The 24,517-nt window shown below is 42.8% G+C and overlaps 1 protein-coding gene across 1 annotated transcript in view; it reads right to left on the minus strand.

The window, feature by feature from the left end:
- Positions 1-4,005: 4,005 nt before the first annotated feature.
- Positions 4,006-24,517, minus strand: part of LOC146797776 (suppressor of cytokine signaling 5-like) — a 36,758-nt gene continuing 16,246 nt past the window's right edge. Inside the window, exon 2 of the mRNA XM_085624965.1 lies at positions 4,006-5,888. Coding sequence (XP_085481091.1) covers positions 4,414-5,685 — 1,272 coding nt within the window. The 5' untranslated portion in view covers positions 5,686-5,888 and the 3' untranslated portion in view covers positions 4,006-4,413. The remainder of the gene's footprint in view (positions 5,889-24,517) is intronic.

The raw sequence follows: 24,517 nt of genomic DNA on the forward strand, positions 1-24,517 counted from the left end.
CAGAAATGAGTGTGACTAAAGTATGAGTAGTGCTATAAAAACATGAAATGTTTGTCAGAAAGGTGCTATAGAGAAATGAAGTGCATTGTTGGTGAGTGGTAGTGAGGGAATTCATGGAGAAGAAGGAAACGGGGGTGGGGCACCAAAAAAGACTGTTGCACAGTGTGTAACCAGTGTTAGGGCCAGCCGTGGCTAGGAGTGTTAGCCCCCACCCCCGAAGTTCTGGTCTAGTGGCTCCCCTGCTCCTGCCTGTTATTATCATTTACATTTGTAGTGCGCTACTGTTACCAAAAGATGCCCTGGGGCTAATAACCATCTGCTGCCTGAAGGCAAATGAGAAACGCACAGAAGGGGAAGGAGAACCAGCCAAATGGGGTAACCTACAGAGCATAGAGAAAGGTTTTTATACCTTCCTAAAGGATAATAGATTCTTGGTGGAGCGAAGCAAAGGAGGGTGCAAGTTCCATAACTGTGCGGCCTGCACCAAAACAGCGAGACAGACATCTCATGCCTTCCTGAATTAGGGAACAATAAGCAGAGTGGCACAGGCCGAGAGGAGCATACGGGTCCGACCCGTGTGCTCGGTGAGGAGAGATGAGAGGATGAGAAAGGACAGCAAGGGAGCGAGAGAATTTGACTGAAGAGGTCAAGGATGAGGAGAAATGTGAATTGCCGAAGGGAAGCGCGGACACACAAGAAGTGAGTGTGAGCCAAAGGTGAGCGCTTCTGTTAGAACAAAGGGGAGATATGAAAGATGAATGGGGGGACTGGAGAGGTGTAAGATACAAATAAACAAAAGTTTGAATGGAGAGACGAGGTGAATGAGAAGTGCAGATGAGCACGGGAGGTGACGGGCCAGAGAGGCCATGAGATAAATGTGAGAGACTGTTAGAGATGAGGGCAGTGAAAAGACAGCATGGCAAGAGGTGATTAAAGGTGAAGTGAGGTTGAATGGGGAGAGTTCAGAAGTTGTAAAAAGGGGTGAAAGAAAATGGCCTGCAAAGTGAGAGAGAGATCCGGGTTTGGGAGAGGAGAGAGGGATGGGAGGTAGTGAGTGAGTGAGAGGAAAGCTGCATGGGTAAACTGTTTAACTCTGCTCAAAACCACAAGGGTTTTAAGGGACCCCAGCTTCTCCCGACCCGGGCCAGGTGAGCTTCTAATGTGGCAGCACGTATTCCTGCGGAGTGGAAGCCCTTTCACAAAGGTTGGCTAGAAGTCTTTCTGATGTTAATTGCTGTATTTTGGTTATAAACAGGTACTGATTGGGTGGAATCTTTCCTCTGTGTTACTGTGTGTAAAAAATTAATTTCATAATAATGAAGCAATGCTATCCCAAAATACGCTGCATCACATATCATCTACATTTTCTTCCCACACAATTTAGTCAAGCCTGTCGCGTAATTTGGTCCTCACCTGCCTCATAATTCCAGTAGCCCTGCCTACAGGTTTAGACATTTTTGTCAGGAGGGGGTCCTTACACCTCAAAATGTTGACAGGGGGGTCTCGGCATCCAAAAGTTTGAAGACCTCTGCTCTAGAGGCTTCTGAATCATGCCACACTACTTCTTGCAGTTCCCAAAGTTTGAACCTCCACCAAACTAAAATAATCTTACACTGGGTACTGCAGCCCTACTTGGAATCCACCTTTGGAAATAAGGAAATAGACCTCTTTATCTACCTTCAGGAGGAATTCCAAAACACGGTCTATTTTCACAGTTTTTTTACTAACTTACATCAGGTTACCTGCAGATAGCTAACCTCACAAAACATATATTTCCTCTTTGTGATACTTTGGTTAGACTTATTAACACCAACCCCCATTATGTACCATATAGCCTTGTTTTACCGGAAGCACCCCAATACCTCTCAGTCCCAAATACTATGTTAGAACATAAAATAAAAATTAAATAAATAAGTGATCAATTTGAAAAATAATCTAAATCGGAATTCGGAGCGATGGATTCCAGATGATGGACTCATACTTCTGACAATAAGTGTCCATTTCTGATCAAAGGCATGCCTCTTAAGAATTACATAGGTATCAGTCGCCGATAGACCACAGAGGTATTCAACAGGAACCATAGATGCATGTGAATGACAGAGGTGTATCATACTGACAAACACATGCTACGAGTTTCTTTCTTATCACATACCTGGGCTGAGTGGTCTCACAGTAACCATGAACTTAACAGCTTCATACGGTCTATGGACAGGTGGAGGGAACCAACTATGCGTGGCTCTTTAATCTCATGTATGTGGCTTAAATCATCTCAAATGACGAGGGGTCATTATAGGGATCGGGTGTCTTGCACTGACACTAATGCTTTGCAGTGACAAACAAGCGGCTAAGAGATTTGTTTCATGGACTATACATGTTTGTGGACGAGAGAAGCACACAGAAACCACAGAATTGTGAGAGAACAGTCTTGTTGACCAAGCATATATGGCCATGATGTGCCTCTCACTAACTGTAGACACCTACATCTAACAGTAACTGTCTTTAATTAATAGGACGTAGCAAGTTGTGGTCATCGCTAACTAGAGAAACATGCGCATGAAAATGAATTGATTTTTAATCGAACAGACACATGCATGTGATGGGTGTGCTCCTTAATAACTTATGACAAACATATGCACAAAAGAAGTATCTTCTTTTTTGCTGACATACCAGAGGAAAAGGATCAAAAACAAATATCTGACAAATATCTGGCAAGGGAGGTAGGAAGTAGAGAAACAAGTGATGTTGCTATTTGAGTGCAGACATATGCACAAGTGGACTGCAGGCGACCCACACTGCCCATGGTGACACGAATAGAAAGGGGCCGACTCAAAACGAAAATCACTCATTATCAAACAAAATGAGGTTGCACGTCTCCTATTTGAATTTAATTTACTTTCAACATTTAGAGGTAGCACAAAAGGAGTTGGTTCAAATGTTGTCCATCTCATTATTGTTTTTATTTTTATATAATATCCCCCAAGCCATTCGTCTAGTAAATACACAGTGGTGTGTTTGCCAGTTCAGAGAGAGCCAAGAGTGAGGGGGGAGAGACACGGTGGCTCCTTTGGAAGAGCTTTATAATCTCAGAAGAACTGGTTCGAGTGGCTGCTTTGGTTTGTGCAGAGGCTGCAACTTTAGTGAGAATGTTGCCTAACGAGAGCCGAGGTGGGGTCTACTTTCTAAAGTGGAATTCTGTTAGCCATCAAGGAGTGTAGAAAATAAAGCTCTGTAAACACTTGTAGGAAGGATTATCATAAATAAATATACCACGTTTTCTATCCTTGCTATTAACGGATATTTAAATCGGCTTGTAAGCCATGTGTGGCACGGACAAAGGAAGCAGAAGATGGTAGTGCTTTGCTGAGATCACACGTTGTGCAAATTGGAATGCCAGGATTAACATCAAGATCTCCTTGCTTCAGAGCAGATAACTTTAGCCACCAAACCACATCCAAACAATGAAATAACTAGAACAATGCACACTTGTGCTTGCAGTCAGTAACTGCTCTCAGTGAAGGACTACTTTATTAGAACATAAATACAACGTGTTTTGGTTTATTCACTCTGGTTTTTCAGCAATGTCTACCCTCCCCTCCATCCCATGTAATCCACCCACCCACCCACCCACCCTCTCCCCAGGAATGAGGTAGCCATACTGGCTGCTTCCTGCGGCTACAGCTTGAAACAGTCAGGCGATTTTTGAAAATTTAGTTGTGCAAACACTGACTTGTAGTTAACAGTGAGGGGAAATAGAGGAAGGTATGCCCTGCCGACCCCAGGAGAGAAATTAAGATTAGAACCACTTCTCCCAGGCACACTTAGTCCACCCAATGGCAACAGCTCCAGGTTATGTGGCTCAGGGCTTGGAATCACGCATAGATTACCTTGTTCCTCCAGAAGTCCACTCCCACCTGCTAGCGGAGAGCATCTAAACTCTTGTGCATTTCTACAGATAATTAATGAAAAGTCACTTGGATGAACAACAAGGCCATGTGGCAAATGAAGAAAAAAAAAAAGAACAAAACCACAGGATCCGGTTAGACCTGGAGTTCCAGGGTAGCGAGTCATCGATGTGCAGCCCACACACACTCTTGACACGTGCGCTTCTGCTGCACAGAGCACAGGCGTAGAATGACGTTAGGGCACTTCCCTGTTATTACATAAGCTGTCCTCGCCCCACAAGTGTACAGACAAAACAAAAACACGCACGACTCATCCGGCTTGTCACGTTGCGTTCCTCATGTGCAAAACAGAAAAGGAGTAGTGTTCGGAATAGGACGCGCAAAATGTTTCCAGTAGAAATGTGCCTGGTGCTCCGAATGGTCAAGCTGAGAATGTTCACCTGCAGCGAGATTTGTGGGAAGGATCCTGCCAATGACATCCCTGACTGGCTGGGTTGTTCTCAACCCACCACTAGTCCCATTCGGCATCAAGCCTCCTCACTCGCACCTTCTGCTTGTAATGGTATTCCTTCAGATAGGCCTTTAGAGCACTGGGGATGGGCAGGCGCTCCATGCCATCATAAGTGGTGCAGCTGGCTACAACAGCTCGACAGAGGTGCTGTAGGCTGAATGGAAAGGTCCGGCCATTGGGGCTGGACAGCAGCGGCTCGAAGAACATGCAGGCATTGGGGTCCTTGTAGTGTTCCAGTAGGCCAGTCACAGTAGGGGCATGGAAGACGCTGGGGTCATGAACATCAAAGCTAAAGTTGTGGTTCCACTGCTCAATGCGGGCGTGAAGAGAGCGGCCATAGCGGCGGAAGCTGACTGAGAAGAGGTAGTCCTCCTGGGCTGAGTCCCGCAGCAAGAAGGTGCCCTCTGGCTTGCCTTCCAATAGGGCTTCAGCTTCGTAGCGGTCCATCACCCCCCAGTAGCAGGGCAGGTTGCTGATTTGCAGCATGTCAGGAACCAAGCAGTGGATGTAGTCAACCTGCGTGTGCGCCCGCAGCCCATCCTTTGGCTCCTGCCTTTCCATGGAGCTCTGCCTCTGGGGGCTAGACTCTGGTGCACACTCCTCTTGGCCAGCCTGAAGAGTGGCTCGATTGTCTCCTGCCAGTTCATTCATGCCGTGCGCCAATTTAGGGCCCAGTTTGTAAAGAGGATTGATCTGAGCAGTCACCTCAAAAGTGTGGATCTGTGCATCAGGTGGTGGGTCCACACCCTGCTCAATGCTAATCCTCCTCCTCTCCCTCAGCCTGTCCTCTTCATCTTCCACTAGAGTGGGGCTCTCCGTCACAGCTCCTGCTTGCGATACCGGCACGGTGTGCTGCTTTATTAGGTGCCACTTCTGTGCTAAGTCTGAGCCAGCAGCAAAGGGACATTTATCCAGCATCAGCTCACTCAGGTGGATCTTGCGGTGAGAGGACGATAGATCAGGAGAGGGGCCATTGCTGCTGCTCTTGATGGGAAAGCACTGACCCACTGCATCCTGTATCTTCTGCCTCAGTGACCTGCTGGGAAGTTCAGAGTCAAGCTCCTGCAGTGAAGCTCTGCTTTCTTCTCTAAAAGGCTGCCGGTCCCTCGCTGAGAGATCCCTGCCCTTCTCAGCACCCTTTCTTGGAGTCTTGTTCTTCTTGCTATGCCTGCTGCCCTCCTCCTTCCTCTCTTCAGACCGGCTCTGCCTGATTTTAGGTCTCGCCCCTCTGTTGTGGTTGTCTTGATCGCCAGCCCCGCTCGGTTGGGACATCTCTTGGCAGCCAGCCTGGTAATAAAGTCTGGGGAAGGCAGCGTCACCTGGTGATGCAGGCAGGGCGGGGAGCAGAATGTCAGAAACAGTTTAGAACCTTAGTCAGCGCCATCCCTCAACAGCTGGCATCCTCCAGAGCCCTCAGGAGCGGCTTCGTTTTCGCATCATCTACAGTCTGCAGGAGCTCTCCTTGCCAGCAGTCCCTAGAAACAAACAAATATCAACACTGTTTGAGAACATGGCATGTCTTTAAAGAACTACCCTGCTCCCTCCCACAACTAATAATGTGAAGACAGTTCAGTTGAAGATGGAGGTAAAAATATAAGCTTAAGATTTAAGTAGCTCGACCTCACTCCCTACATTTTTGCTATTGCTCTATGGCAGTGGTCTTCAAACGTTTTAATGCCAACCCCCCCCCCCACCCAACCCCCCCCCACACACACACACACACACATCCCCCCCCCAGAGAAAAAAATCATTGGGGCTCCCTCAAAAATGTTCACAATTATTCTATTAAAATGGTAATGTTTAAATATATCTAGACTTATTTAAACATTGCAGTTAAGTTTTGTACCATTTTTAAAATGCAATTAAATACATGATTGCCAAACATTTTTCTGATCAGGCAGGACTTCCTTTTATTTTTTTTATTAGGTTTTTACAATCCCATTTTTCCCCCCAGGCCCAAAAGGAACACCTAGAATATTCAATATAATAATGGTACAAACAAATATTTCAAACTTCTTGAGTTCCGTTTTTTCTTTTAAAAGATCCATTCCTGAATGGGTAACCAAATTTTATAACCCGACCTTCTCTTCCTTCGCTCTTTGGTCCTATAAATTGAAAGTTCAAAATTATACATAGCTAACAGTCTTGCTCTCCAATTCAAAAAAGTGGGGGGGATCGGGACTTTTCCACTCAGTAGTAATACATGAACGAACCACTGCCATCATAATAAACAGTGCACTCATTGTATCATTTCTTACAATAGCAATTGGGTCCGAACCTACCCCGATAATAACTAAATCGGACATGATCTGTATGGGGGTTCTAAATATAACTTTTAAAAATTCCTCCAATTCAAGAAAGAAACTCCCCAATCTCGGGCAGGAAAAGAAACATATGAAGTGAATCAGCAGCGAACAGCCCACATCGATTACAGTTAGCCCCAGTTGTAGCCCCCCACCGGGATATCTTCCTAGGGGAATAGTAAAGATCAAACGGGGCCATATAATGCTGACTACGCATTCTTCCTGTCATTAAGACGCTATTAGCAAGCTCAAGTGATTTACTTATATTGAGTTCAGCTACCCCAAATTTCAGTTCCCATTTCCTTCGACATTCCTTCAAATCATCAGGGAGGACTTCAACTAAGTGTTGATAATACTGCCCTATCGAAATTCTGCTCTTCATTTTCTCTATTATAATACAATGTTGACCTATATCTGCACCTAATTATATATGAAACTCCGAATTTGTAAGTATTTAAAAAAAATCATGTTTGTCTAGCCCGAACTTTTCTCTAAGGTCTAAAAATGTTACTAAGCTCCCCTGATCAAACAAATCCTCTAGATAACAAATTCCTTTTAGGCCCCATTTGAAGGCTACATGATCCTGAAAAATAACCGGAAGTAACCCTGAGGCATTAAAGGGAGTGTATATATTTATTTTAGGGATATGATATAACCGTTAATTTGTTGCCAAACTTTATAGGCAGCCTTAAGGATCTTAAACCGTTTTTTTTTTATAGTAACTTGGTTCGATCATAGTTACTAAGCAGCAATTTGCCTCTCTACCTAACCCGAGTTCAAAGATAGATGGTCTATGACAAAGAGGGATCGAGGTTTTACTCCCCACTACTAACGGCCCCAGGATCTGCATCATGGCGGCCCAGTAATACATTATAAAATTTGGGATACCCCAACCCCCCCGGTTTCTTGGAAGAATCATTTTCTTATAAGCTCTTCTAGTTCTTCGATATCCCCACAGAAATCTTGAACACATCCTTTCCAATTGAATGAAAATTGACTTAGGAAATTCTATAGGGATTGTTCTAAATAAGTACAAAAATTTTGGGAGAACTAACATTTTTAGAACATTGCATCTACCATGGATAGAGAGATGCAAATGATCCAGGCGTTCCAAAGTTGCATTGACCTTCCCAATCACTGGAAGCATATTCAAAGCAGGAAATCTATACACGGTTGGAGCGATTATTATTCCCAGATATGCTGCCTCTGATGTTATTACTACATCGGTCGGAGGGTCCTTACCGGAATAGAGTACCTGAGTTTTTTCGATGTTGAGTTTGTAGCCTGAAAATTGGCCAAACTGTGCCGCTAGTTCTTTTATTACCGGAAGAGTGGTTACAATATCACTGGAAACTATAATAATGTCATCGGCATAGGCAAGCGCTCTATACTCTACCTCACCAGCTTTAATGACTTTAATAACTTTATGACAGTTTATTTTTTCCAGAAATAAATCAATATATAAAGCAAACAGGAGGGGGGAGCACGGGCACCCCTGCCTTGTGCCCCTCTCTATGTTAAATGGAGCAGGTTTTAACCCTGAAATTCGTATAGAGGCCACTGGATTTATATATAGCGTCTTGATTGACTGAATAAACTCCGCACTGACGCCCTTCCAGTGCAAATCCTCCCACAAATACTGCCACGAGACCCTGTCGAACGCCTTTTCAGCGTCCAACAGGATCACCCCTAACGCTGAATCTGTTGCCTGAGCCCAGCCCAAAAGGGCAATAATCCTTCTAGCATGGTCAGCAGTATCCCGTCCTGGAATAAACCCATGCTGGAAAATAGAGACAAGAGGGATAATACTGGCCGCTAATCGCTGTGCTAGTATTTTAGAAAAGATCTTACTGTCTGAATTTATCAGCGAGATCGGCCTGTATGATGATGGGAAGAGTGCAGGCTTGCCCTTTTTTTAAAAGACAATAATCATGGTTTCTCGCCATGATTCTGGTGCCATACCACGTTGAGCATCACGGAATAGAACCATGAGTTCTGGTATAAGCACCTGACGAAAAGTTCTATAAAATTCCAATGGGATGCCGTCGGGACCCACTGCTTTGCCCTCAGCTAGTGATGACATTGCAGCCTCCACCTCCTCCAAAGTAACGTCTGCTGCCAATAGCACATTTTGATCATTTGACATCTTATTAGTTACAACATCGTTACCAGATTCTTTCATTAGCCCTCCTACATTGGTTGTTACATCCTTTGTATAAAGGTTTGTATAATAATTACAAAAGACCTTCAAGACTTCATCTGGTGTATCCTGCGTTGATGGTCCTGAATCATACATATTCGATTCTGTATTTCCCTTTGCTGGAGCCTCTTAGCTAGTATTCTACCCGCATCTTCTCCTGCTTCATAAACCTGAGTTCTGTGTATGGCCAATTTTGCCGCAGTCTTTATTATAAAATGTTGGTGAACTTTCATTTTCATAATAGCGATAGCCTTTAAAGTTTCATCAACATTTTGCTGGTGAATCAGTTCTTCCATAAAAACGAATTTCTAAGAACCTAAGCTGTTTCATTTCATCCTAAAGTGCCATAAGTGATTTTCGTTGTTTAGTTATCGAGTAACTCAGTGTTACCACCCGCACACCCGCTTTAAATGTGTCCCATACCATGGGATCTGAAGCTGAACCACGATTGATCTTAAAGAACTCTGGGATCCACTCACACATAAGTTTGCAATATTCGGGGTCTAACAAAAGACTGCGCTCAAAGGTCCAGACCCTTGGTTGTGTTTTTATTCTAATATTGACTTCAAATGCCAGCGGATTATGGTCTGCAATTATCCTCGGCATAATCTCGATTTTCGCATTTGCCACCATATTTGCCGAAATAAAAAAAAAATCTAATCGAACAGGTTTCTTATGAGGAGCTGAATAAAAAGTACTGCTGGGGACGTTTCTCTTCTGGGCAAACCATACGTCTACAAGACTGAACTCTTTGACAATGCCCTTCATTGCTCTAAACACTTTAGTCTTCTTACCCATATATGGGTTATTTCCCATAATATCAAAGCCCCCCTCCAAATGAAGATTGAAATCCCCGCAGGAGATCAGGGGCAATGGCCAAGCTACCAGTTCAATACTTAAATGATATAGCACCTCTGGGTCGTCCAAATTGGATCCATATACTGAACACATTGTACATAAAAAACCATTAACCACCAATACAATTATCCATCGCCCCAGGGCGTCCTCTTTTACCCGCTTACAAACTCCTAACCCGTACCTCATAAGAATTGCTACCCCTCTAGTATTAGAGCTTTGTTTGGTGCATCCTAAGATTTCCATACCAAGATCGTTAAGCCATCTGCGATTATTCCACGATATATGTGTTTCTTGTACACATAAATCATATCGCTGCATCCGCAGCATTTGAGCCATCACCCCCCTTTTCCTTTTGTCATTTAACCCGCATATGTTCCATGAACAAATAGACAAATCGAGCCATATACTTTAAAGGCTTAAAATCAGCAAAATTGACTGAACACTCTAGGCTGTCCTCCATTACCTTCAAACAGAAGCTCAAGTATATTAAAATCCACATCAAAATCATAAGTACCATAAACATTCTAATTGTCAACCGTTCCCACTGCCCCTCTGCGCCTCCCCCCCCCCTCCCTCCCCCTGACCGCCCCCATCCCCTAACCCCCCCACCCCTCTCCCACCCATATGAGGCGTAAGGACAAATGTATTCCCAGTGTGATTATTAGAAATGGCGGTGGGGGTTTGAAGAATATAAGGAGTCCCTTCTCTTTGGACACCTTCTTACAGTAAGGATATAAATGACAAAAGATGTTAGTGTTCTATCACAGAGCCTGCTTACTGCCGCTATTTTCCCCCCACTGAAAACAAAGCACTGTTGTCAGCATAATGCTGCTTTTGGCCAGAGTCTGGAGCCCCCCCCAGGGATCACTTAAGGCCCGCCCCCCCCAGTGTGAAGACCCCTGCTCTATGGTAATGCTGTGCACCGCAATGGAGAAAATGGACATCTGAACCAGGCGTGATGAAGAAATACTATTCTTCTACAAAGGAAACTGCTTTAAGCAGAGACGAAGTGACAAGCCCAGGGCAGCACCTTATGCAAAGACTAGCACTTCTTCTCTACCCTACAGGGTATCATACCACCCAGAATGGACAACTCTTTGTCCTCCCTGTAGGATAAATCATTACCTGCAGGTGGCAACCATATATGCTGAATCCCTCTCACCTCATCACTCCTGCCCTTACATCTAGTAGGGCAGAACATTACTTACAGACCGGTAGCCACCCAAGGCTTTATTCACGAAACAGAACCCCAACAGAAGACACCAATTCCTACACTTGTCTCTGACTTCATGTTACACTGTGAAAATAACCAATGCTACAACACTTATAGGCCAACCATCACCTATGCCTGCCATACTGCTCCCCTTGCAAGACAGCACAATGCTATGGGCCATAAATAGGATAAATTCCAGCCTACTTCTCACAGCTATGAATTACTGCTCCAGCTTCTTTCTGCATTAGGCCCACCCCTCATGCCTTCAGCTTTCTTTGTTCGGAAGTTGGAATGGGTCACGAAAATCAAGAGACTCGAGAGTAGGGGAAAAACCAATACAGTTGTACTGTATCACTGACCCTCCTCAACGTCCTCATTTATTTTGGGTGCTCTCATATTAATAAAATGTACTGTTGTTGCCCATGATAGCGTGTGCAAGATAGAGCAATATATTTAAAAAATCAAGGCATTCATGTCACAGCAGAGGAAACCAGCAATGTATGTTTATGCTTAATTCTGACAACTCGTGACAGAAAATCATGGAGAAAACATCAATGTCAAAACCCACAAACCCATTCAAAACTATTCTCACTATGAAGAAAGCCAGCGAGGAATGAGCAGGCTTTGTCCACTACACAAACGTCAGCAGAGAGTATGGTGAAAAACAGTGCAGATATGTAAGAAGCTTGGGATTACTGCCACCTACCTGAGCAGAGGCTCAGCTCTATATGCATACATTTTCTACTCGTTAGGTCTAGAGCTCCTTTCATTTGTAATGGTTGCCCATCTCCTGATAAAAGAAATGGGCGGTGCCCATCTCTGAGCAAACTAGAGGGCATTTTATTGATTGCATTTATTAAAATAGATTCTCTCTTGTTCCTTGGAGGCAAGCCAACAATTCTACTTGACATAAAAAATAAACGACAAGAGATCAGCACACCATCCCCAATCTCCCCACCTCATAAACAATTCAAAGTAATTGAACTAGGTTTAGGCTCTCAAGCAACAGGTTTGTGCTGCTCCAGATATGATCTTTCAACGTTCTGTTTAGTAACCAGAAATGAATCCCCTACTTTGAAGTTGCAAGTGTTCATTACTGGCACAAGAATCTACCAAGTAGCATCACCAAGAATACTCATCAGGGTCATGAAAAAGCTAGTAAGTTTCCTGGGCATCTTCATTTATCCCTCCTTGTACAACTACCATGAGTAGGCTCCTTCAAACTGTCCCATTCAATATTTGTGACTGATGCTCAGTGCCCTCCATCATTTGATTTATTAATTTAAAAACATTTCTAAAGCGCTAACAGTCACCCGTAGGTACCTTGGAGCGCAGAGAATATGTTTCTTTCAACAGCTGAGACACCATTTTAGGATTAGCACTTGGGAAAGAGCCATGCATCTAGCAGCTCCTAACATTCAAAGATTTTTCCAATCGAAGGTCTCTTGGTCCGCTGTAGCCACCGAAAAACAACAGATTACCGCCCAGAGTACTTCTGGAAAACTGGGCAGAATCATCAGTTTCATTTTCTTTGTGCGCAGACTTCATCTTGGGCCACACAGCAAAAAAAAAAACATTTATTTAGCAGGTTACACTTACTGTCATACAGTGCTTTATCTACGAGACATAATGACTTAAATGTAATCCTTTGGCTCACAGGGAGCCAATGATGTTTAGCTAGTCTACAGACAGACTAACTTCCTTTTGAAAAATGATAGGATAGACAGTGAAAAAGTAAATAGGGGATTCAACATTAAGCTCTAATATTCAATCTTGAAATATGCTGCATTTCTTAACGCAGTGCTTTATTTCAGAGGTGTTTCATGCGTCAATATAGAGAAACAAGAGGGCCAGCCAACACACTCTTCACTCCTTAAAAGGAGCGTCAGCCTGGGATTTCTCAAATCTGTACATCAGAAAAAAATGTGGTTGTCAAAATACATAAACACAGATGTGTCAGTATAACATTTATGGAGACGTTAATTACACCAAAAGAGTCAACATTTGGACAAAAATAGCGACAAGAAAAGTCAACATTTCGACAGAAACAGCGACAAGAAGAGAACAATAAAGCAAATAAGCTTTGTATGCCATACAGCAGAACTTAAATCTGATCCTTTTCCGTAATGGTAGCCAATGTAGTTTTTGAAGCAAGGGGAGGGAAGCGGTTCTTGAGGGGGGGAGGGGGGGGGGGCATTGGTCACCAGTCGGGCCGTGGTGTTCTGGACCACTTGGAGTCTGTTTATGGCACTTGCATTAGCTGAAATCAGTAGCGCATTACAGGCTGTGGGACAGTTTTACCTAAAAAGTCTGCATTCAAATCTCTACAACAGATTTCTATGGTGAGGATTATTAGATAATGGTCTATAATAAAAATTATTTATTAGTTGGCGTAAAGGGGAGTGTTTCAATGGGCTTAGTTCCATATTGGACTTCCAATATCGGAGGAATGAGCTGTCAGTTCTTCTGACAGCTCATTCCTCCGATTTCCACGAGACCGCAGAGACTCATCTACTTACATCTGCAGGAAGACTTTTGATGATTACTGGAAACCGCCTTGAAAAAGCCCAAGGCCAATGGGTCACTAGGGCAAAACATGTGTCGGCTTGTTGCTTTTCCTTTCACAATTTATACCTGCACTTTTTTGCCCAAAATATAAATAAAAACAACACAAGTAATCTCATTTTGAGCAATGTTCTTGATGTTGATTATCCACTGACGTGGACCATTTAAGAAGGCACTACCCTCCACCGTTTCCTAAGTTACATGATGAGTCAAAGGATCTCATGTCGTTAATTACCATAGAGGGCACCTTTAGGTTTAGAAGACTGCCTTTTGGGTTGTCTTCTTCAGCCAGTGTCTTTCAGCGCATCATGACTGAAGTGTTGAGGGGCGTTGAGAATGTAAAATTCTTTCAGGACAACATCCTTGTATTCGGGGAGTCCGTTCAGGTCCATAACAAGATTTTGAGAGAAGTCTTGGGAGGGTTGAGGGAGGATGGTCTAACCCCAAGGAAGGACAAGTGCAAGTTTTTGTTGGAAAAGATTGAATACCTTGGCCATACCATCTCAGGTCAAGGCGTTCACCCCAACGTTGACCTTATTGAAGCAATATGTGATGCTCCTGTTCCAAACGAAAAAGACCAACTACGGTAGTTCATGGGACTAATAGAGTATTATGCCAAGTTTGACAGTTGTTTTGCCACCAAAACAGAGGCTCTAAGGTTGTTGTTGAAGAAGGGGTGTTCTTTTACTTGAGGGGGGTTGCCCAACAGGCTGCTTTTGATCTCATCAGGAAGAACATGTGTGAAGCTGGTGTTATCCCACCTTTTGACACTCACCTCACAACTTTTCTAACAGTCGACGCCAGTGCTTGTGCGCTGGGTGCTGTGCTGTCCCAAATCCATAAGAGGTGTGAGAGAACTGTAGCGTTTGCCTCCCGCTCCTTGTCTGAATATGAGTGTAACTACTCGATCATTGAGCATGAGGCGTTGGCAGCTGCATGGTCTGTTGAACATTTCAGGACCTTCTTGTGGGGGTCTTGAATTCTGCATCCGCACAGACCACAAGCACTTAGTAAAGGTGTTGAGTCCAGGAGGCGCAGGTTAGGGCTCAGGCAGATAAGCCAGACTTGCCTCTCGGCTCAAGAATACAGGTACCAGGTGTCGCATATTCCAGGGTGGAAAAATGCACAGGCAGACTGCTTGTCTCGTTTGTCTTTGAGGAACAAGGGTATCCTGAGTGAAAGCTCTTTATGGGAATAAGAAGGAGCAGTAACCTATTTGGGTGATGTGGCTGAATGCGTTGGGGGGCATTCTCGGCGAAGGAATGGAAATTGTGCATGGATCAAGACACTACACTTAAAGATGTGGAACGCACATTGGTCTCTGGTGGTAGAGGAGAAAACACTGTAGTCCCCTCAGTAAGACCTTTCGCCAAGATCTTGGATGAACTGAATGTTAGCGAGTCAAACTTTTTGATGAGAAATGACAAATTTGTACCCCCTTGTGGGTTAAGGCAAAAGATAAATCGGCCTTGCTCACGAGGGTCATATAGGGCAAACTATGACCAAGAAACGGGTGCGTTAAAATTTCTGGTGGCTGAGCATGGATGAGCATATTAACTCTTGGATTGTCAATTGTGAGGTGTGTTTGGAGAGTAAGAAAAGGCTCATGACCGGATCTCAGGCTTCCATTGGGCACACTGAAGATCCCGGGTCGTCCTGGAGTACAGTTTGTTTGGACTTCATTGGGCCCATGCATGGTGTAGAGGAGAGGCTAAGGAATGCGTTGGTCATGGTTGATGTCCACTCCAAATGTACATTTTATGTCAGAAGTCACTACTCTTAGTACGATTGAGCAGCTCAAAGTTGTGTTTCAAGAGTAAGGTCTACCTCGCATTCTCGTCACAGATAATGGCACTCAACTTGTCTCTAAAGAAATGAGAGATTTCCTTGTTAAATGCAGCATCACCCATCATCGCATAGCTCTTTATAACCCTCAGGCCAATGGCATGGTAGAACGCGCCAATCGCATGGTCAAGGGCACCATTTCCATGGCCATCCAGAGTGGTAAGTGCATGAGTGAGATGATTGAGGAGATGGTTTGGGCACATCGTATGATTGCATAGTGCGACTAGGTTTTCTCCCTTTGAGAAAATGCGTGGGAGGAAGCCTGGCACCAAACTACTACCTTCCTGGCTTGTTTCTCCTGTATCTGCAGTTGTCAAGGAGGTTGGGCACAGCTCCGATGCTTCTGGTATCTGCGCTGAGGACTTAGTTAAAAATCAGGCACGGTAGAACAGTTAAACAGTTAAAGTTCTGGGGGCCCTTCAGAGTGAAGCAAGTGTTCAGTAACTATGTTGTTCCACTTGTTACCATTGTCAAGCACAAGCGCAAGGTCGCTTTGTATCGCAAAGGAGGTGTCGTGGTGGCTAAAACAGCTGGTCTAAATGTTAGTAGTTCTGAAAACAATGGCAATGACTCCTGGCTCTTGAGTGATCTTGATATTAGGCGAGGGTGGTTCTGGGCATTACTCTGGGGGAGTTCATAATTCTCTGCCCTGTGCCTCCTCCCCTCTTTTGGGAGCCGAGTCTTCACGCCCTTTCCGAGATCGCAGACCTCCTTGTTATTTGTCCGATTATGTACTTACCAGAATTTGGTTTGTTCTTCCATCCAGTGTACCCCTATCTTTTTGCCCCCCACCCCCTCCTCTCACCTCTTGCTTTCTTTTCATTTTTTGGGTAGAAGGGGGGGGGGGGGGGGGATTTGTAATGGGCTTAGTTCCATATTGGACTCGGCTGCGTCCGGCCCCTACATTCTGTTTGTTTAGAACGTTGCTGTCGCGCGGTTCCACCAGTGACAGTTGGTGTTTGGCTTGCGTTGGTGTATCGCGCTTCGTTGCTGCCCCGTGGAACTGTCTCCTTAATAAATACATGTTCCTGCAGCTTTGGTGTCCGGTGTCATTACTACAGGGAGACCCAAACTTTCTCATGTTCAGTATAATCTAGCAGACTCATTCTTTCCCAATTGTTACTTTGATTACCACTTTATCTGGTAAACCCAGTTAAACAAAGTTACAGTAATCTGGTCTGGGTGATATGAACATTTTCATTATGTGTCCGTTGCCGGATGTTAGGAAGTTACAAGATTGTTTTCAAAAGTTGAAAGAAACAGGTCTTTGTCACCGCTTTTAGTTGCTCCCTCTTAGTCAGTACTGAGCTAATCTGCACTCCCAGATTTTGAACCTTGTAAACAGGAATCCCATTTCTGACCCATAGTAGTTGGTCAGAATGCATGACTCCACAGTCATCCTTGTACATCAGTGAAGCAGGCAAAAAGCCTCAAACAACAAGGTTGAAGCCCTGCACGGTTTAATTTTTTACCATTGTGGGAATCGGGGACTTTAGTTCTTTTAGGTCAGGGATGTGGAATTCCTATAGCCTGACGCCCGGGACATATTGTCGGGGGTCAAGGGCAACAAGTTTTCATGTGGACTTTGTCCTCAGGGCAAATAGGTTCAACCCCCTACAGCACAAACCATTTGGCTGCCAGTTTACAGTACCACAATACAGATCAGAGAAAGGCATTGCCTGCACTTAAGGCAATATTTGCGTCCAAGTGTTAATGCTGTTCAAACTTGTATTTATGGTTCATTAATGCAAAGCCTTTATTATTAGGGTGAGCACTAAGTAAATGTTGTAAGCTCTGACTGCACTACTGACAGGGGTTCCAGTACAAAAATGTGTACACACGTTTTCAATGTTTAGCAATATTAGGCTAAGTATAATGCTCCCAGAATGCTCTCTGATTAGATGCAAATATTTGCGGAAGCTTGAAAGCAAGATTGAGGATTCTTTGCTTTCAAAATAAAATGTTCACAAAGAAATTCAAAAACATTTCGCTAAACCACTGTCAAATTTTAGGTACCATCTCTTTGCAGCATCATTTACTAAAATGTGTTGATGTAAGATAGTATTTCCTAAAATATTCATAATAGAAAATCAGTGTAAGCAGTTTTACTAGGATCATGGGAAACAAGAATAAATACGCATTGGTAAAGCCAGTAAGTCTGAAATTGTTGGTTAGCCTTTTGGTTTTTCCAATGCGTGACTTGTTTTGGCATGGTTTTTGTAAAACCCTATTAGTGTGGGAGCTGCTGGACCCTCACCATTTTAACAAACATTGGCAAAAGTAGTTTTGATCTCAAAAAGCACACATTGCCACAGTAGTTCCTGGCACTAAACAAATGAGTGTGTGTTGATAGGCTCCTTGTGAAGGAACAGAATGCAGTCACTCACAGTGAAGCTAGCTGACAGACAGACTGAATTTTAATAAACACAACAGGTCATAGGTAACAACAGGCCTAATTAGGGGACCAATTATTAAATAAAGTCTCAAAAGTGCACCCATATCCTTGCATTAAGTGCAGATATACAGCTTTCTTGAATTCACAAGACCTTACAGAAGTAGGCCTAGAAATAGTACTCCTAGAAAATATTTGTAACTGCATTTTAGCATGAGGAAATATGCAGGTGTAGATTTGCTCATGCAAAAACCTAAGTCTTTGCAAGTTCACTTTCCCTCCAACCACTTTTTTCCCCAACCCTGGAAAAACAATTATGTCTGCCATTGCCAGGAATTCATTTCCAGCCTTTCTCAGTATGAGGAAAAATTAGAGAAGAGTTGGTTAAAACCCTTAAAACATGCAAGTTAATAGGCTGGCACAGACACAAACGGGCAGTCCAACCCTGGGACTGTTGCTTACCATTCATTACCTTCAGCCCCAATCTGTAAATCTGCAGAAATGTGGCAACACAAGGGAATTGCTATTATTCAAACCCCACTATGAAAGGAGTCCTGGCATAATCACAGAGGTTATTTCAGAGCTCTTATACAATGAGATTGCTGCCATACTTTGACGCTGCACTACAGGGCACAAAAGGAACAAGTGGATTGTGTTACAGGACAAGTAGATTTATGAAGCAACCTGCCCCATGGACAAGTAGATATTTTATTAAATTTCACACCCCTGTAGGTTCTGGAAAAGCTCCAAGTATGTACATACCCTAAAAACAATACAGTTGCTAACATTTCTTATTCTTAGACATTCAGACCAATTTGTGAATATGTTTCTTCATGGAGAAACCGGTACAAAAACTCTCTGGTTCCCTCGTAATAAATATATTTTTTTTAATGAAGGGTGTTCTTGACATCTTCGTAAATACCGTCACGTCCCTCAAAGAAACAATATTTTGCTTGGAGGCTGACCCTACAGCCATGATGTGGTGGTGCAGAAACCTGTGGGATAGTGCTAGTTATGCACTTAGATGTGTTTCATAGGAACAAATCCAAATGCATCAAAATATTCTGAGACAGAGAGAGTGCCTACCCTAGACCAAGCAACAGATGGTTTAAAAGAACCTACTCTGGCGCCAATGAAACAGGATAGTACTAAGAGAGTCTAGTTCAGTCCCCAGGGGTTAGAAATGTTTGGCATGTGTAGTAAATATTTGGCAAATGTTACCGCTGACATTTAATGTTTGCCTCAAGTTCCCCTTATTTAGCTTTGAAAATAATGATATTGGTGATGAGGGAAGCACAGGACTGAAGCTGGTGTGTGCAGGGTCTCAAAATTCTAAGACATCCACCTTTTGAAGCATTCACCTACTCTTTAGGGAAAATAAATTGCTTTTGAGATCGAAACAATGAGGAATTAGAGCCAGGGGTTAGAAGGGACGAAGGCCACAATGGAAAGGAAGTAACCCTAAGTTCAGAATACAATGAGAGAATGGGTAGTCGGCAAGGCCAGGATTAAGGACCATGGCATTCAGGCCAAATTTAGAAGGCCTAGGGCCAACGGCATGGGTATATGGCACTATGGCCTTGTGACCATGGTTGAAGAGATTTAGAGCAAGAATAAATTTGACTTGAACACAAATTAGGCTTGGAGGACTTTTGTTATGAGTACAGAACTTTGTGAGACTGGTAATGAAAAGCAATGCAACACACCTAGGATTCCCACACAAGGTTAAAGCTACCATCCCTCTTGTCCTGGACTACGCTAATGGTGTTTTTCATGGCTCAACTTTGTCAACTATGAGAATACTAAAAAAGAATTCTGAAAGCTGTCGCCAGACTCTTACTACATGTGAAGTCACAAGCACACATCTCTCGTGATTTTGAGGGTGCTACAGTGGTTCCCCGTTGCAAGAAGATCCTCTTTCAATCTGCTTAGTATCACACACTAAGCAATAAATGGCAAAGGACCACTATTCATCAGGAAGAAAACTGACAAATATATTTTTTTTTAAAAAGGAACCTACACTCAAGAATGGCTCCTCCCCTCATAATTCCTACATACAAGAAAAAAACATGGGTGTAACATATTTCTCTGTTCAAACAGCCAAACTAGGAATTCCCTATCCTCAAACATAAGATCCACAGACAACCATCTCAACTTCAGAAGACTAGTCAAGAGCTGGCTCTTTCCCACATGACGACTATACTTACAACTTTAAAATACACAACAGTATTCTCAGACATGACAAACTACTTCACACAATATGGAAAAGAGTTGGAGACATCGTTGCACTTTGAACTATGCCTTCTGTTATGAGTAGAAGCACACATGACCATTACTAACAACAACAAAAACTTACAACTTCTCCTTTTCAATTCCATTCTATCATTCTACCCATATACAAACTATCCATCCTTTTTTAAATCCATTCCCAGCATTCTATCCTTGCTTCAAACTCTACTAAACATGTATCAAGAGCACAAACTTAACCCAACTAATGCAGAAGAAAAAAAAACAAACATTCTGAACTACTAAACGTTTGTTTTGGAGGAGTGTGCGACTTGCCAAAAAAGTGCTTCAATGCCTCGCTAGGATTTATAAGAACTATATAAATACAATTACAATTACAAACTAGTAATCCTTTGTTAAAAAATTAGACAGTTCAAAGACACTTGAAAAATGCTTACGTTTTTCAACATATGTTCATCTCATGAAGTATAAAATTGGAATTCTGGATTGACAATTTGGATGTGTAAGCCTTCTGTGCCTATGGCCACCATTAACATCAAATTAGGGACCTGAAAACGAACCTTCTGTGTAGCCATTGTACAAGGAGCTTAGCTCACTCAAGCAAGGGACAGTAAACATTTTCCAAATGACCAATCTTCAATGAAAGTCCTTATAGGTAAATTTCATTACAAGAACGGTGGCTACATTATGCATTATTCCTTTAATGCAGTCCAAGCAGCCGCTTACATCACAATATTAAAAGGTTCCAGAATAGAACAATAGCAACACATGAAAGGCATGAGCCATCAACAATCTGCCTCTTTTAAATGCGGCTCCAAGCAGTTAAGTTCATTTTCCTTCATTACCATTATTCATTTTCCTTCATTACCATTATTCATTTTTATCTCTATTTTGAAGTTCCCTTGTGTGTGGCTTAACCCTACCCCCCCCCCCTTCCTACTGCCTCTATACCGATCTCCAATTTACGGAGATCTCCCTACACCCCCTTCCCTAGTCCCATCCTTGCGTGACTGACCTGCTTTTTCTTTCAGCTTATGTACTATTTCTAATGTTTGAATATATTTAAAAAATTTTAGATGTTTAATCAAACCTTAATATTTTGTTTTTTGTGTAAACGATTATTCTTCAATTTCATCCTTGTTCTACTTCCTCATGCCATAATTAGCTTACCTAATGTCTTTGTTTAACTTCCGTTTTTCACCTCTTTCCACCGATGCAGGCCGCGCACTCCAACGTGGCTCTGCATCGCTACCTTTTAAGATTTCGGATTTCATCCGCAAGTAGTTTTACAAACGTATTCATTAAAAAAAAGGGGGTTTTAGCAGGAAATCCTCCTTTAACTGGCCTTTTCAACATTCTAAAACAAAATTAATTATAATAAGAGAGAAATTATTCTCTTGACATTCCTTCATCTATAAACCTTGTCACTATTATTAAGGGAATTCCTCCCTAATTATCTTTCATTAAAGGGCTTTACCACTTTTTACATTTTCTATATACCATGTCTGACTCTGACTCAGTAAAAGGCTTCTGCCCCTACTCTTAATATAGACAACGAAGCCCTGCAAAAAATCCTTCATACGGAATTGAGGTCCTGCATGTTTGAGACCTTAAGTCAGATCATGTCCTCTAAAAGGTCACTCCCTGATGAGGACGAAATCTCAGAAATTCCAAAACCCTACTCTGACAAGATCACTGAATTAAGGGGTAAAAGACTTAAGAAAAGTAAACATTGATAAGAACAATATAGGAGGTCCAAGCACCTCATCAATTCAGGGAGGTCTTAGCACCTCAACTTCTAATGGAGGTCCTCGCACCTTTAACTCCCAAGGTGTCCCTAGCGGCACGACTTATCTGGGTGTCCTTAGCGGCACAAAACATCTGGGTGTCCTTAGCGGCACAAAATATCATAATGCTCTTTACAATATGGGAGAGAACGAATCTAATGATATAGAATCCTCAGACACACCTGATGAGTATGTCCTTGATCTTGATGAAGATGATCAAGAATTTTACAATCCATAAGAGGAACGCCCATCATCCTCTAAGGACATTATCCTTGACCCCTTAGGGGGAAGAAACGTTTTCCCCATTAAATCTGAAACACCCAAGAAGTTCCGAGTGGTTCCCTCAGGACCACGTCACAAAATTCATTAAAAAATGGATAAGAAACCTCTTAGAAAGGGACACTCGTAACATCCTTAGAGCTGAATGCTCTAGACCTTCTACTGAGGATAAAAGCTGCTATACACCCAATTTGGACCCTGAACTCATTAAATTCCTATTCAAACTTGTACGTGATCCAAGAAAAGGGATGGAAAAATCCCTGAAAGGGTGCCAAGACTGTCTTCTCAACGTACTGGGACCAATAGCCAGAATCCTAGATTCCGCCGAAGACAACCACATCAATGGCACCCCTCTCAACACCAATCTCATCAGGGGATGGAGCCAGGGAGCATTAATTCTACTGGGTAAGCCGGCGCTAGCATTAATGCAGAAAGACAAAGTCGTTTTGACTAAAATAAATCCAAAACTAACTGACATGGCGGATAAAGAACCCTTGCAAAACCCAAAAGGTTTACTCTTTGGAGAAGACTTCATTAAATCCTTTTTTTTATTATTATTATTTTATTTGCAGTTTGAACACATCATTACAAAAAAGAGTCAGCACAAATATATATCCAATCGACACAGAATACAATACATAAGAAGAAGTAAGATGTCTATAAAAGCAGATAAAAAAGTTAGTTTTTTTTCCTTTTGACCCTAGCTCAACTGTCTACTGGCCATCTCCCTCCACATTGATATTGGAGCCCACATTTTACTTCCAAAATCCCGCATTTTCTTACTCTTCTGCTCGTACAGACGACTCTCTATATTATGTATGCTCAGCAGTCTAGAGAGCCACATTTGAAAAGAAGGGGCCAAAGTGTCTTTCCAACCAGAGAAAATTAAAATCCGGAGCACCGCCACAGACATAAAAACCAGTGCTTCTTCCGCCTGTACCAATTTCTGCTTATGGTCGCAGCCCAATAACATCAGGGTAGGGGATAGATCGATCTTGTGACCTAGCAGCCCCTCCCAAAACTTTCCCACTTCCCTCTGTACGGAGGACAATGAGCTGCAGTAAAAGAACATATGCAAGAGATCGGCTTGCCCAGCATTGCATCTAGGGCAACTATCGTCCACCCTAACCCCCCAAGCGAATAATTTGGCAGGAGAATGATATAAATTAATTACAGTTTTATAATGCTGGGCCCTCAAATTTGTAGATCTAAAAACTTTTTTATTCAAGGTGAAGGCCAGATCCAGATCTACATCAGGGTCTCCCAATTTCAAAGCCAGAGCAGCCTCTGTTTTTTCCATATCGTCTTGCAATTCTGTGATTAACTGCTTATAAACCCATTTTATCTTTTTAGACCCAGCAATTAACAAATCGATTACAGGGGCATCCTCCATTAACAGAGATTTTGGCCTAAATGCCTTTAATAACCGTGCAACCTAACCATACAAAAACCAATGATTGACCGGAATACCAAACCTTTGTTGGAGGGCATCAAAACCAAGCGGTTCGAGGTCTCCCCATATATCCCCAAAGGTCCTAATGCCAAGATCCCTCCATACCTGTAAATTCCTGTCGGCCCCCACATTGGGGAGTAGACTAGAGTTACATAGAAGGAGATAACGGTTTACCTTTGGAATTTTGCATAGCTTAGAGATAGACCTCCAAACCCTCCAGACCCCTTCCAAAATCTTCAAGCGGGGCCTCTTATAGTATCGACGATCAACTTCACGCCACAGCAACCCAAAAGGCCTTTTCCCCAATTAACAGTTCAAAAATGGAGGGTATATCCTGGACAGCCGAATTAATAACACCAGAATTAATCTCATGTTGAAACAGAATGGACATTTGTGTCAAAAGACAAGACCAATGATATAATCTCAGGTTAGGTAGGGCCAGCCCTCCGCTTTCCCTAGGGAGTGACATATAGTTTGTAGACCGCCTGACCCTGCCGTACTGCCAGATAAATCTTATAAAAATAGAATCCAAACTTTTGATTAGTTTTTCCTCCAAAAATAGGGGTATGGCTCTGAACAGATAAAGAACTCTAGGAAATATGGACATTTTTAAAACATTTACCCTCCCAATCAAAGAAAGATGTAAAACGTCTATCCTCTTTAGCTCTTTTTCGATAGATTTCAGGAGTGGAGGATAATTCTCGGCTATTATTTCCTCCACTGAGGCATTGATCCTAATCCCTAGATATGTAGCTGAATCCACATATCTCATGTAACTTTTATCTATATTCCCAGTACAGATTATTTGGGTTTTGGACTCATTTAGAAGATAACCCGACCGCTTGCCAAACTCCTCTGCTATTTCAACCAGGGCCATGAGCGCCTGTTGAGGGTTAGTTGTAATAATTGCCAAATCGTCGGCATAGGCCAAAATTTTACTACTGTGACCATTACAAGCCACC

Source organism: Triturus cristatus, chromosome 9 (assembly GCF_964204655.1).
Source record: "Triturus cristatus chromosome 9, aTriCri1.1, whole genome shotgun sequence".
Taxonomy (NCBI): Eukaryota; Metazoa; Chordata; class Amphibia; order Caudata; family Salamandridae; genus Triturus; species Triturus cristatus.